At 52.7% G+C, this 12,361-nt stretch overlaps 2 protein-coding genes across 6 annotated transcripts in view; one reads left to right on the top strand and one right to left on the bottom strand.

Annotated features, from left to right (window-relative positions):
- Positions 1-297: 297 nt before the first annotated feature.
- CCT8L2 (chaperonin containing TCP1 subunit 8 like 2) lies at positions 298-9,804 on the bottom strand. Its single transcript, XM_073809475.1, is given in 5 exon segments — positions 298-1,220; positions 1,223-1,340; positions 1,342-1,685; positions 1,688-1,866; positions 9,629-9,804. Coding segments are annotated over 5 exon segments (1,740 nt in total).
- Positions 9,805-10,221: 417 nt separating this feature from the next.
- Positions 10,222-12,361, top strand: part of KMT2C (lysine methyltransferase 2C) — a 294,243-nt gene continuing 292,103 nt past the window's right edge. For 4 of the 5 annotated variants that reach the window (XM_033863536.2, XM_033863533.2, XM_033863535.2 and 1 more), the window contains exon 1: positions 11,151-11,311. In XM_033863536.2, the coding sequence (XP_033719427.1) occupies positions 11,151-11,311 (161 nt within the window). Of the gene's footprint in view, positions 10,340-11,149; positions 11,312-12,361 lie in introns of those variants that run through there. The other variant, XM_033863531.2, reaches the window with a different exon arrangement.

Genomic DNA, 12,361 nt, shown 5'->3' with positions numbered 1-12,361 from the left:
GGGAAGAGACACCTACCCTTTCTTGCATCCCCAAAATTCAGGTACTCAATTTAAAAATCTTTAATAGAATTGAATCCTGGAGGAAAGAACAGAATCTGACAGAGAGAAACAGGAAATGAAAAAAGCCAAGAATCTGAAAGGAAGTAAATCAATGGAAAGGACTTTAACGGTGATGTTGTTTTTATCTAAAGAAATGGACTCAAATAGGAGCAAACGTGGAGGCAATACAAGGCAATGTTCATTTTTGGGGTGGCGATGCCCTCCTTGGCAACCCCATTTTGTTGAGGATGTTGCCACTTATTTGTTCCAAGGACTCCTTTTTTTCACAGGGTATGGGCGATCCTTTGCCTTCTTAGGTTCAGGTTTCAGGTCCCGGTGAGGTGTGGGACTTTTCTTGGCTACTACAATGTCATGGCCAGTCAGGAGCTGTAGTACCACGTCAGGCACGGCTCGAAGTCCTTGGGCTTTGGCTATTAGGGTGTCCCACACCTCTTCCTGGGCCGCATTTATTATCCCTTCGACCTCCACTCCTATCAGGAAGTTCCCAGCTCGGTGAGCTCCGTTCATTTCTGCCATCACGTCTGAGACGGCTAAGCCTGCCTTCTCTGCCAGGGTTTCAGGAAGAAACTGCAGGGCCTGGGCAAATGCCAGGAAGGTGGGACCACTAGGCCCTTCCAGTTTGGTTCCTTTCTCTGAGAGCATTTTCGCCAGAGCCATCTCTGTGGCCCCAGCTCCTGGAAGCAGTCTGGGATCCTGGCATAACTGGAAACAGGCATCAATGCCCTGGTAGGCAGCCTACTCTGCACCCCGTAGCCCCTCAGCGGTGGCCTCCCTGAGCACCATGGTGAGGGCAGGGGTGCCTGGAGTTTCCCACTCAATTACCACAGCCAAACCTTCTCCCAGCTCCTGCCCGTACACCCTCTGACACTTCCTTGGCGCCAGTGGAGGAAGCAGATAAGGCATCACAGGTGTGCCAAACACCTCGCTCAGGTACACCATCTCCCGCCGGGACTTCACCTGAATCACCATGAGGCCGCACCTGTCATTATGCGTTAGGGTCTCCTCGTCAATTTTCCCCCAAACCACCACCACGTTAATAGCCGCGGCTGCCAGCTGGGCCACCTGCTTTTCTATCAGCCTCTCGCTGCCCTTCCTGAACTCGGTCAGGTCGTCAGGACTAGAGAGACGAGCCGTGGCCGGGGCAATGGGGCTGGCAGGCCGAAGGCACAGGCCATCAGAGCCACCCTGGTGCCGCTCATCACCATGGCCACCTGGCCGCAGGGCTTGCCGGGCAGGGCCAGGCCAGGGAGCAGGCACGAGTCCTCCAGCCGCGCCCCGGGGCAGCGCGCACACGCGCACGCGCTCCGGCTGGAAGCCGCCGTCCGGCTCCCGGGTGGCCCAGCACGCATGCGCCACCATCTTGGTCAAGCCGTCAGTCAGCCACAGCCTGTGCGTGTTCGTCACCGAGTGCAGGGCCCCGAACGGGTCCTCCAGAGGCCCCAGCGCCCGGATGGCCAGGGGCGCCAGCGGGGCCTGAGCCAGGGGCACCACGAAGGCCACGCCGTCGCCGCTCTGCGCCGCCAACCGCAGCAGCCGGGCGGCGGGGTGCTCCAGCTCCAGCACCCGGAGGATGGCCGTGCCGTACCCTGTGACCACGGTTTCTCGTTTGGCGGTGACCAGGAGCTCTGCCGCGCCTGGGGGCCGTAGCAGGGCCGCAGGACTCTGGCCAAGGTGTGCGCTGCGGCCAAGCTGCTCAGCGGGTGCTTCTCCTCGGCCGCCGCCGTCACCAGCCGTTCGGGCAGCTCAGGCGCCGAAGGGGCTCTGCCGTCAATCGCCCGCGGGGGCCCACCCGGCCGCAGACAGGCGCTAGAACAGCAGCGAGGCGCCCCGGGAGGAGATCTCTGAAGCCCCTCGAGCGGTCCGTGGGAGAAGCAGCCAAACACCCATCAACTGGTGCTTGGAGAAGCCGGCGCTCTGGGCCCGGGCGCAAGAATGGTCTGCTGAGGCTGAGCCCTAAAAGCACCCCCAGACTGGGCTGAAAAGGAACGGGGCCCTTGGGGCCTCTGGGGCTTGGTAGCTGAAACAGATCTGATCTTGATTAAGTCACAAGTGGCACATGGAACCAGGGCAGGGAATGAGGTCACAGAAGGATGGACCATGAGTTGGGAGGCCCTGGGGCAGGCGGAAGTCAGGCCCGGTTGTACCCCAGAGGGGGGACACGCGTACCCGGGGCCCCAGAGTTTTCATTTAAACTTCAGAGACGGAAGAGGAAACCAGGTGGAAACCCACTCACTTCAAATTCCTGGTGAAGCTGTGCCTCCCGTTGTTTGGTTGGTTGGTCTCTGGGTCTTTTTTGTGTTTTGAGAGGGAAATTGTTTTGTTTACTTTCTCATGCAGTGCTCTGTAATCCTAGCCACGTTTGGTTACCTGTATGCCTCGGCCTCTTTGGCCACCTTATCCGTTTGTGCTGCTCATCAGGTTCCTTAAGGTGTCTGCTGGTCTGTTTGTCTTTCCGGTTGCAGATGTGTGAGGCTGCACAGTGTGGGACAACTCTTCCCAATGACGGTGATGACACTGAGCTGGCAAAGGTGGGTCAAGACAAGGGAGGGAAAGAGGCTGACCGCCTGCAGACAGAGTAATAGACATGGACACAGAGGAGTGAAAGTGACCAGGAAGGCAGCAAACCAGAGTGAGTGGGGCTGGGGCCCTCCCGCTCTCACCCTCAGCCCTTAGAATTTGAGCTCCCTCCTTCCATCCTCCCTCCTTGCATCCTCCCTCCCTCCCTCCTTCCTTCCTTCCTTCTCTTGCTCCTCCTGTCCTCATATGGCACCTACTGGAGTAACGATTGCTTCTTTTTTAGTTTAACAAATATTTAGCATCTACTCTGTTTCAGTGGTCACAAAGATGGCAGGAACGTGAGACCAGTGAGGGAAAGAGATTGGTACCAAGTGAGTACAGCTTCCTTAGGTGTTGGGCAGAGCACCAGCAGGAAGTGATGAAAATATTAAGATTAGGGGAGGGACTTCCCTGGTCCCTGGTCCCCACTTCCCTGGTGGTCCAGTGGTTAAGACTCCACACTCCCACTGCAGGGGGCATGAATTCCATCATTGTTTTAATATTTCCACAGACAAGAAGATAGTGAGAAAGAAAAGGAAAAGAATGTCACATTGAAAGTTAAATACAATTAAGGCTAAAAAGGAGGTAAATTGGGGCTTCCCTGGTGGTGCAGTGGTTAAGAATTCACCTGCCAATGCAGGGGACATGGGTCCGAGCCCTGGTCCAGGAAGATCCCACATGCCGCGGAGCAGCTAAGCCCTTGCGCCACAACTACTGAGCCTGCGCTCTAGAGCCCGTGCGCCACAACTACTGAGCCTGCGCTCTAGAGCCCACAAGCCACAACTACTGAAGCCCGTGCGCCTAGAGCCCGTGCTCCGCAACAAGAGAAGGCACCACAGTGAGAGGCCCGCACACCGCAACGAAGAGTAGCTCCTGCTCGCCACAGCTAGAGAAAGCCCGTGCGCAGCAACGAAGACCCAACGCAGCCATAAATAAATATATACATAAAAAAAAATAAATTTGGAGAAAAAACTTTTTCTTTGCAAAACAACTTGATTGCTTTTGTAAAAATGATATTCATTATACAACTTAAAAGAAAAAAATACAAAGAAAGTAAATGTCATTTGGAATCCCAGCCCAGAGACAGTCATTGTTTATATTTTGATGAATTTTATTACTTTACACACATATGCATATATAACTTGTGGATTTACACAGTTTTACATACGTGAGTTATATGATAATATTGTATATGCTTGTCTGTAATAATTTTCCCCTTAATGTTATCTTGGCTGACAAATGTTTCTGAGGAGGTATTATGTTGTCTGAAGACCGTGGACAACTGTTTTTTTTTTTTTGGCTGAACCTTGTGGCATGCAGGATCTTAGTTCACCGACCAGGCATCGAACCTGTGACCCCTGCAGTGGAAGCGCAGAGTCCTAACCACTGGACCGCCAGGGAAGTCCCCGTGGACAACTATTTTGATCTCTCTCTCTTTTTTTTTTTTTTTGTGGTACGGGGGCCTCTCACTCTTGTGGCCTCTCCTGTTGCAGAGCACAGGCTCCGGACGCGCAGGCTCAGTGGCCATGGCTCACGGGCCCAGCCGCTCCGCAGCATGTGGGATCTTCCCGGACCGGGGCACGAACCCGTGTCCCCTGCATTGGCAGGCGGACTCTCAACCGCTGTGCCACCAGAGAAGTCCTTGACCTCTTTTGATTTTAGAGACTCCATTAGAAAAGGCTTGATCCTCCATGTAACACTGAGAGGAGTGTCATATAACAAACGTTGGTTGTAGGGGGCAAAGAGGACTTGCCTGTTCCCTTATAGAAAAGTAAAATATAACAACACAAAATGTAGCAAAGTATTCACATATACCTTGTCTATAAAGTTACAGTTTCTTTTTGCAAGTAGACTCCTGTAAGGGATCATCTTAGCTCTTTTTCTTGAAAGTAACGTACATTTTGCCATTTAATTCACTTCTTCCACATCTCTGTTGAGCCACTGCTGAGTAATAGGGATAGAAGGTGAATAAGGCAGACAGCTAGTGTCTCCAGTGGGCTTAGGCTGGGATACAGACAGTTAAGTGGGCAATTCATTACAGGGCATGAGAGCTGTGATGGGGAAAGCACAGGTGTTGTAGAAGCATCCAGGGGGACACACAACCTTCATCATGGGAAGAACGGTGGTCAGGGTGAGGTGAAGTCTAAAGAGAGCTGAAGGGGAAATAAAAACAAGAAGTGGGAATTGGCCAGGTGAAAAGGGCTGGCGGGGTGGGAGGGGTTGGGACAGCCTGGTGAGGTTTGTGGCTCACCTCCTGAAGGCTGGAGCTCATGGTGTGGTGGAAAGGAGAGGAGAACTTTGGCTGGAGGGTAGCAGGGACTCTCCAGGACCTAGTGAGCCATGCCAATTTACAATTCAACCTGAAGGGTGATGCATGGGACTGTAAGTTCCATTTCCATTGTAAAAGTAGATAATTTTCTGTTGTGAAATCCTTACCTGTGTGACTACACAGCACAGGGGAAGGTGAGGATCCAGTTATTGCCTTGCACCCTTAAAGGCAGTCAGTTCATAACACCCCAAACAGTAAATTTTGTTTTGGTTCTTGTTTTGGTCGTGTTGTGCAAGGCATGTAGTATCTTAGTTCCCCAACCAGGGATCAAACCTGTGTCCCCTGCAGTGGAAGTGTGGAGTCTTAACCACTGGACTGCTGGGGAAGTCCGCCAACGGTAAAGTTTGGACTGAAATTTTGTAGAGGTACCTCTACAAAGATCAAACTAACCAACGAGCTACTAAATCTCAATTTTACTTTTTTACTATGTGGACACTATCATTGTTAAATTCACATTGATTTTATTTATTCTTTGGATAAATTGATTAGATGTAAAATAAATGTAAATAATTTGTGTGTGTGTGTGTGTGTGTGTGCCAGGAAGAGTTTGCGTGCAGTTAATGCATATAAAAATTTCTAACAACATGATTTTGATCTGCTAAGGTGGGTAGGCATCAATATAGACGGTTTGGTGGTTGTATTGGGTTGAATAGTGCCCCCCAATATTCATACTCTTCCTGGAACCTCGGAGTGTGACCTTATTTGGAAATAGGATTGTTGTGGATGTGATTAATTAAGATGAGTCATACTGGAGTAGGGTGGACCATTAATCCAATATGGCTGGTGTCCTTACAAGAAGGGAAGACACACACACACACACACACACACACACACACACACCCCGGGAGAACATCGTGTGTGAGGAATAGACACACAGGGAAGGTGGCCATGTAATGGTGGGGGCAGGCTGGAGGGATGCACCTGCAAGCGCAGAAATGCCCAGGAACACGGGCGACCACCTGAAGCTGAGCGAGGCCTGGGACAGATTCTCTCCCAGAGCCCACCACGAGGGGCCAGCCCTGCCGATACCTTGATTTTGGACTATTAGCCACCAGGACTGTAAGAGAATACATTTCTATTGTTTTAAACTGCCTGTTTGGAGTAGCTTTTTGCAGCAGCTATAGGAACCCAATACAGTAGTCTTTGTATATTAATGAAGGAAGGAACCTAATGAAGTGTGTGTGTGTGTGTGTGTGTGTGTGTGTGTGTGTGTCTGAAGAGGGGGGCTGTCTGCTGCCTTATCCCACCCTTGCCCTTACCCCCAGACTCCCAGATGCATTAAAAATTTTTTGTTTATTATTTAAATTTTATTTTATTTTATTTTATTTTATACAGCAGGTTCTTATTAAGTATCTATTTTATACATATTAGTGTATACATGGCAATCCCAATCTCCCAATTCATCCCACACCACCCCCCCTGCCACTTTTCCCCCTTGGTGTCCATATGTTTGTTCTCTACATCTGTGTCTCTATTTCTGCCCTGCAAACCGATTCATCTGTACCATTTTTCTAGGGCTGTCTGCTGCCTTCTCCCACCCCTGCCCTTCCCCCCAAACTCCCAGATGCATTTTTTAAAAAACTGTGGTCTTCTACACAGTAGATGTAAATATTTAATCTTTCTATTTGTATGTTTTTCTTATTTTTATTTTTTTGGCTGCGTTGGGTCTTTGTTGCTGCGCACAGGCTTTCTCTAGTTGCAGCAAGCGGGGCTGCTCTTCGTTGCGGTGCGTGAGCTTCTCACTGCGGTGGCTTCTCTTGTTGCGGAGCATGGGCTCTAGGCATGTGGGTTCAGTAGTTGTGGCTCGCGGGCTCTAGAGTGCAGGCTCAGTAGTTGTGGTGCACAGGCCCAGTTGCTCTGCGGCATGTGGGATCTTCCCGGACCAGGGATTGAACCCGTGTACCCTGCATTGACAGGCGGACTCCCAACCACTACGCCACCAGGGAAGTCCCTGTGTGTTTTTCCATGTTTATTTTTCAGTTGCTTGATTGCCTTTTTTGTGTTTATCTTGTTCAGTAGTGCCAGGTTTAAAGTATAGACCCCTGCAGGGCAAGATTCATGTCTCTATAAAACGTGCTGTAGAACATTTACATATGCCTCATACTCTTATACACAAATTAGTTTTGAAGGTGATTGTTTTATTTCCTTCTCAGATTCTTCCTTTTTCTATCACACAGGTACATGGTATGCATTACTGAAATAACTTATGTAAAGCAATATGAATTTATAAAGCTAAAAATGCACTATGGACTAAATATGAACTAATTTTAAGTGGTTGAAATTCTTTTTAAAACATTTTTTTTTTTTTTTTTTTTTTTGCAGTACACCGGCCTCTCACTGTTGTGGCCTCTCCTGTTGCAGAGCACAGGCTCAGGACGCGCAGGCTCAGCAGCCATGGCTCATGGGCCCAGCTGCTCCGCGGCATGTGGGATCTTCCCTTACCGGGACACGAACCCGCATCCCCTGCATCGGCAGGCCGACTCTCAACCACTGCGCCACCAGGGAAGCCCTAAAAACATTTTTTTTACTGAAAAATAAAGGACAAAAAATGATAGCCTATGACTGCAACTTTTTAAAGTGCAATTTTAACAGTAAAAATATGAACACAAATCTTATAAGATCTAGCATTTACGTTTTGAGCGGTCTTTTCACACAATTGTAAAAGTTTGGTTCCTAAAAAACCCTGAGGAATTTAAGACTATGGGAAAACAAGGAGAGGGATACCATTTAGTAGTGAATCTCTGGGAAAGCCTTATAAATACTTTCATGTTCACTAAAACAAAGTGATAAAGACTGCTCTCTCAAGAAAGACATCAATTACATTTTCTAGGCCTTCAATTAGGAAGAATGTCTACTGTACCATGAATTTTTATTCATTGTCATTTGTATGCTAGACACTTTGAGAATCTCCTTTGCTTACAGTGTCATGAGATGTTGCTTTTTCTTTTTTGAGGATAACAACCCTTACTCCCACTCACATTTTAAACATTTAATACATGTTTATGATTATACTACATGTGCTCTGAAAGATTGATGTATTATAGAAAAATGTAATATAGAAAGTGAAAGTCCCTTGTAATCCAACCCTCTAGAGATGATTGCTGTTAACACTTTGGTGCATGTCTACCATATTTTTAAAGTGCCTATTTAACATGTACTTATTAGAAGGTAGACATTCTATTTTTTTTTTGCACTTGGTCCTTCCAGATGCTCGTTGTCTTTCTGGTTTTATAATTTTGAGGAACCTACTTCAGCTATCTGCCTCCTGGATTTTTTGCCACTGTGGTCTCAGAGCTGTGTAATTTGGATGACAGAGATGGAAAAACCTTTGAAAGACCTTTATTTAAGTTGAATAAGTATTCCTTGAATACTTCCTCTGCATCCTGGGTTATATTTTGTTTGCTCTGCCCGCAATAACTTCACGCTGATAAGCCTCCTATCTGTCCTTTTAAAACAGCTCCCAACTACTTGTCTGCTCACAGTAGCCGAAGGAATGGAGATTTAAGGCTGGGTTTACCTTCATCATCTTTTATCCTTCAAGAAGTAACACTGCACAAACTTCTATTTCTACCGTTCCATTTATTCTACCCACTTTTCTGTTCCCAGTCCCTAGTTGTTTCCTTTAAGAACTTGTCTCCAGCAGGAGTGACTTGCAGTTTGCACATTCTGGTCCTTAAATTCTCCCAAGTGCTGACGAGTATACTGAAGTAAATTGTCCTGATGTGGAATTTTGTGCATATGAAACACACAGTTGGAAATGACTCTTCTAATTTCAGTACTGAACACAGATAAACATTTGGATCGATAATCCCATTTTTGAAAGTATACTTTATTTAGTGTAATGTACAGAAAATGAAAAAGGGTGAGTAATAAACTTTATATCACTTCATAAATGCATCTTCATAAATTTATGACTTCATAAATTAATCATGCATATGTTGTATTTCTATGTATAATAATAGTCAGACTTTTTTTTAATTTATAGTTTTCATTTACCAGCCTAGCTTCTCCCCAATCTCAAATTTTAAATTTAGTAAGCTTGAAAAAGCCAGCGGGAACTAAACCTTGAAGGGATTCAAACGACTGTCTTATTGAGGTCCTCACTTCAGCCCTTTCAAGAAGCTATGCTTTAGTCAGAAGAGGCTCTGGAAACTGTGCATGTTTGCCCAAATACACACAAACATACGGTTCAGTTTATGTTCTGGCTATTGGGAAGGGAAGGCAAACAACACAGCAGGAAAAACCGCGTTTTATTCTTACCTTACACTAGAACTGTTGGGAAGATGGAAAGAAATCATAATCACAAAGTGCCCGGGGTGTCCGGCCTAGAGTCTAAGCCTGTAAGATGATAGTTTACCCCAATCCTTTTGCAAATGGTTGATAGGTCGTAATAGTTTTTCCCAATTCAAATCTATGTTTTTCACTCCCCTAGTGAATGGGAAGGAAATCAGCGAAGAGTACATTGTCCAAGTGTTGGTCCCTGTTAGAATAAGGAACTCAGAACTCCCCACCTGTAACTCTCCTTCCTTCCTTCCTAAGCGCACATGTCAGATTTCGGACCCTAGCAGCCCCAGTTTTCCTTCACCGTTTTTAAGTAGTGTAAGAGGCGGCTTAGAAGTCTTTCCATTTTTGTCTCTTCGTCACAACACACCCAACGTTAAAACCAAGTTGTCGGGGTTTTACTGGTTCATTATGTCTCTCAGCACTTTATCCCTCAAAATGCCATCGTTCTTTTTGTCTGACAGCTTTATAAACCCTTTCCGGATCATTTTTAAAACGACGCTGTAATAACGAAAGTATCCCTGGAACTGGAGTAGAACGAAGTTGCACTCCATTTCTTTTCCTCCACCAACGTGCATTACAACAAACGAACGCTGAACGTGCGCCCGGCGAAGCCCCTCCGGGCCGGTCCCCGCGCCCCGCCGGGGATGGGGGTGGGAGTGGAGGCGCGGGGCGCGGGGGAAACCCGGGCCCGCCGCGCGCCGGGGCGGGACGAGCTCTACACCCGCCCGCCAGTCCGCGGAGGCCGAGCGCCTGCGGAGCGCGGACGCGGCCCGCCTCGTCCTCGCTCTCCCTCGCGCACTCCCCGGACCCCGATCCCGGATTTGCTCATCCGCAGCTTGGCGCTCTCCCGAGCCGAAGCCGGAGCCCCAGCCGGAGCCGGAGTTGGAGTCGCGGCGCGGCCCGGCCGCCGCGTCAGAAGAGGAGGGAGAGGGGGCGGGGGAGGGGCGGTGAGGTCAGCGGCGGCGGCGCGTCCGCGGGCGGCGCATGCGCGGAGCGAGCCCCGTGAGTGGCAGCGGCGGCGAGCGGGGGGCCGTGGGGCCGGCGGAGTGGGGGAGGGGGCGGGGGCGTCGCGGCGGCCGTGTGTGGGCGAGACGGCGGCGAGTTTGAGAGGTCTGTGGTGCAGGGGCGCTCTGGGAGACCCGGCGCGGCCCTCGCGCGACGGCCACGGTCGAGTGTGTGTGTCTGTGTGTGGTACACGCACACCCGCAAAACTTCCTCCTCCCCTGCCCGGAGGGCTGGAGCGGGCGCTGAGGGGCCGGCGCTCGCACAGCCCGGAACCCACAACAACTGGAGCAGCTGTCAAAACTTCGCTGCCGCCGCCGCCCGGCCTGACGCGGCCCGCGCGGGGGAGGGGCAGCCGGCGGGGGGCGCGACCCCCGCCCGCCGGCCCGCCGCTCCCCGCGCCGCGGCCCCTTTCTCCTCCCCGCCGCGGGCGGCCTGGGGGAGGGGCGCGGGCGGAGACCCCCAGGGCCGGCGCCCTTCGTGCCCCCTCAGTAGCCCCGCCCAGCTCGGCGCCGCCCGCCCCGCACCCGCCCGGCACCCGCGCCCGCACCCACACCCGCACCGCCCGAGGGCCGCCCGCCCGCCCCGCCCGCACCTCCCCGCCCCGGTCCGGCCCCTCCCTCCCGCCCGCCTGCCCGCCGCGCCCCGCCCGCCGCCCCCCGCCCGGCCCCTGCGCGCCGCGGTGCGCGCGCTCGCGCGGATGTGTGTGAGTGCGTGTCCTGCTCGCTCCATGTTGCCGCCTCTCCCGGTACCTGCTGCTGCTCCCGGGGCTGCGGGAAATGCGAGAGGCTGAGCCGGGGAGGAGGAACCCGAGCAGCAGCGGCGGCGGCGGCCGCGGCGGCGGCGGCGGCGGCGGCGGCGGCGGGAGGAGCCCCCCAGGAGGAGGACCGGGATCCATGTGTCTTTCCTGGTGACTAGGATGTCGTCGGAGGAGGACAAGAGCGCGGAGCAGCCGCAGCCGCCGCCACCCCCCCCCGAGGAGCCCGGAGCCCCGGCCCCGAGCCCCGCAGCCGCAGACAAAAGACCTCGGGGCCGGCCTCGCAAAGATGGCGCTTCCCCTTTCCAGAGAGCCAGAAAGAAGTAAGTTGAGTGTGAGGGAGCCAGGCCGGGAGCCAGCCGCGGCGCCGGCCCGGAGCTGTCACCGGCGCGCCCGGCCCCGCCGCCCCCGCGCGCCCCCGGCCGCCCCCGCGGGGTGGGGGTGGGGCCCGCGCGGGCCGCGCGGCTCGGGCCCGGGGCGCCCGCCCCGCGACCCGCGCCGGCGCCCGGCCTCCCGCGGCCGCCCGCACTTCCCTCCGCCGGCCCGGGTCTGACGGCTCGCGCCGCCGCCACACTTTACTTTTTAGTTTGGCCCCGGCGCCGTGTGTTCCGGGGCTTCTCTTTTTGGGGAAATTTCTCGTCGATGCCCCTGGGCCTCGCCGGGTCGTTTAGCAGACGAGTCCGCAGCACAGCTGGGTAGTCGCCGGACGGGCTCCCGCTCGGCTCCCAGGCGCTCGGCTCCGGGACGCTCGCCGAGCTGTCAAAACGCCGCGGCCAGGTGGTCCCCCGGCCCGGTTGGGCGGGGGAGCAGGAAACGGACGCAGCCGGAGCTGCTTTTCTTTGTCAGCCGGTCGCTCCTTTAACTTTTCTCGCTCCCAAACCTCTGCTTTCGTGCTTTAATGATATATTAGGAAGTCCTCCGACTGCTTCCCCTCCCCTCCCCCAGCCGGGCCCCGCACTGCCCAGCGCCGAGAGCACTAGTCTGTGCGGTCGCTCCGCGTAGGGGACGGAGTGCAGCAAGTTTTGGAAACGTCGCTGCCACCGCAGGCCGATCGCCAGGAGCACGTTCGTTCGGGTCCAGACGGATGTAAATGTGGCCGAACTTCCATCGGAGTAGCCACTCGTGGCTGTTACTGGGGCAGGAGTCGCTCTCGTATGTTTTTGAGCAGGCACTAGGGCTGTGCGCCTCCGGCCATTCGCTGGTTAGAAATGTCTTTTTACAAAATGGTTATAGGACAACTTTGCCTGTGGATCCAGGAGCTCGTTTCAGTGCCGGTGAGTCGCTGAGCGCTCGTGGCTCTTGAGGCTGCTGCTGTGGAAGGTCTGTGGCCGTCTTTCGGAGTTGTAGGAAGGCGTGTATTGCTTACTCATTTC

Source organism: Tursiops truncatus, chromosome 9 (assembly GCF_011762595.2).
Source record: "Tursiops truncatus isolate mTurTru1 chromosome 9, mTurTru1.mat.Y, whole genome shotgun sequence".
Classification (NCBI taxonomy): domain Eukaryota; kingdom Metazoa; phylum Chordata; class Mammalia; order Artiodactyla; family Delphinidae; genus Tursiops; species Tursiops truncatus.
The sequence above is the reverse complement of the archived record's forward strand: the minus strand, read 5'-3'. Positions and strand labels throughout refer to the sequence as shown.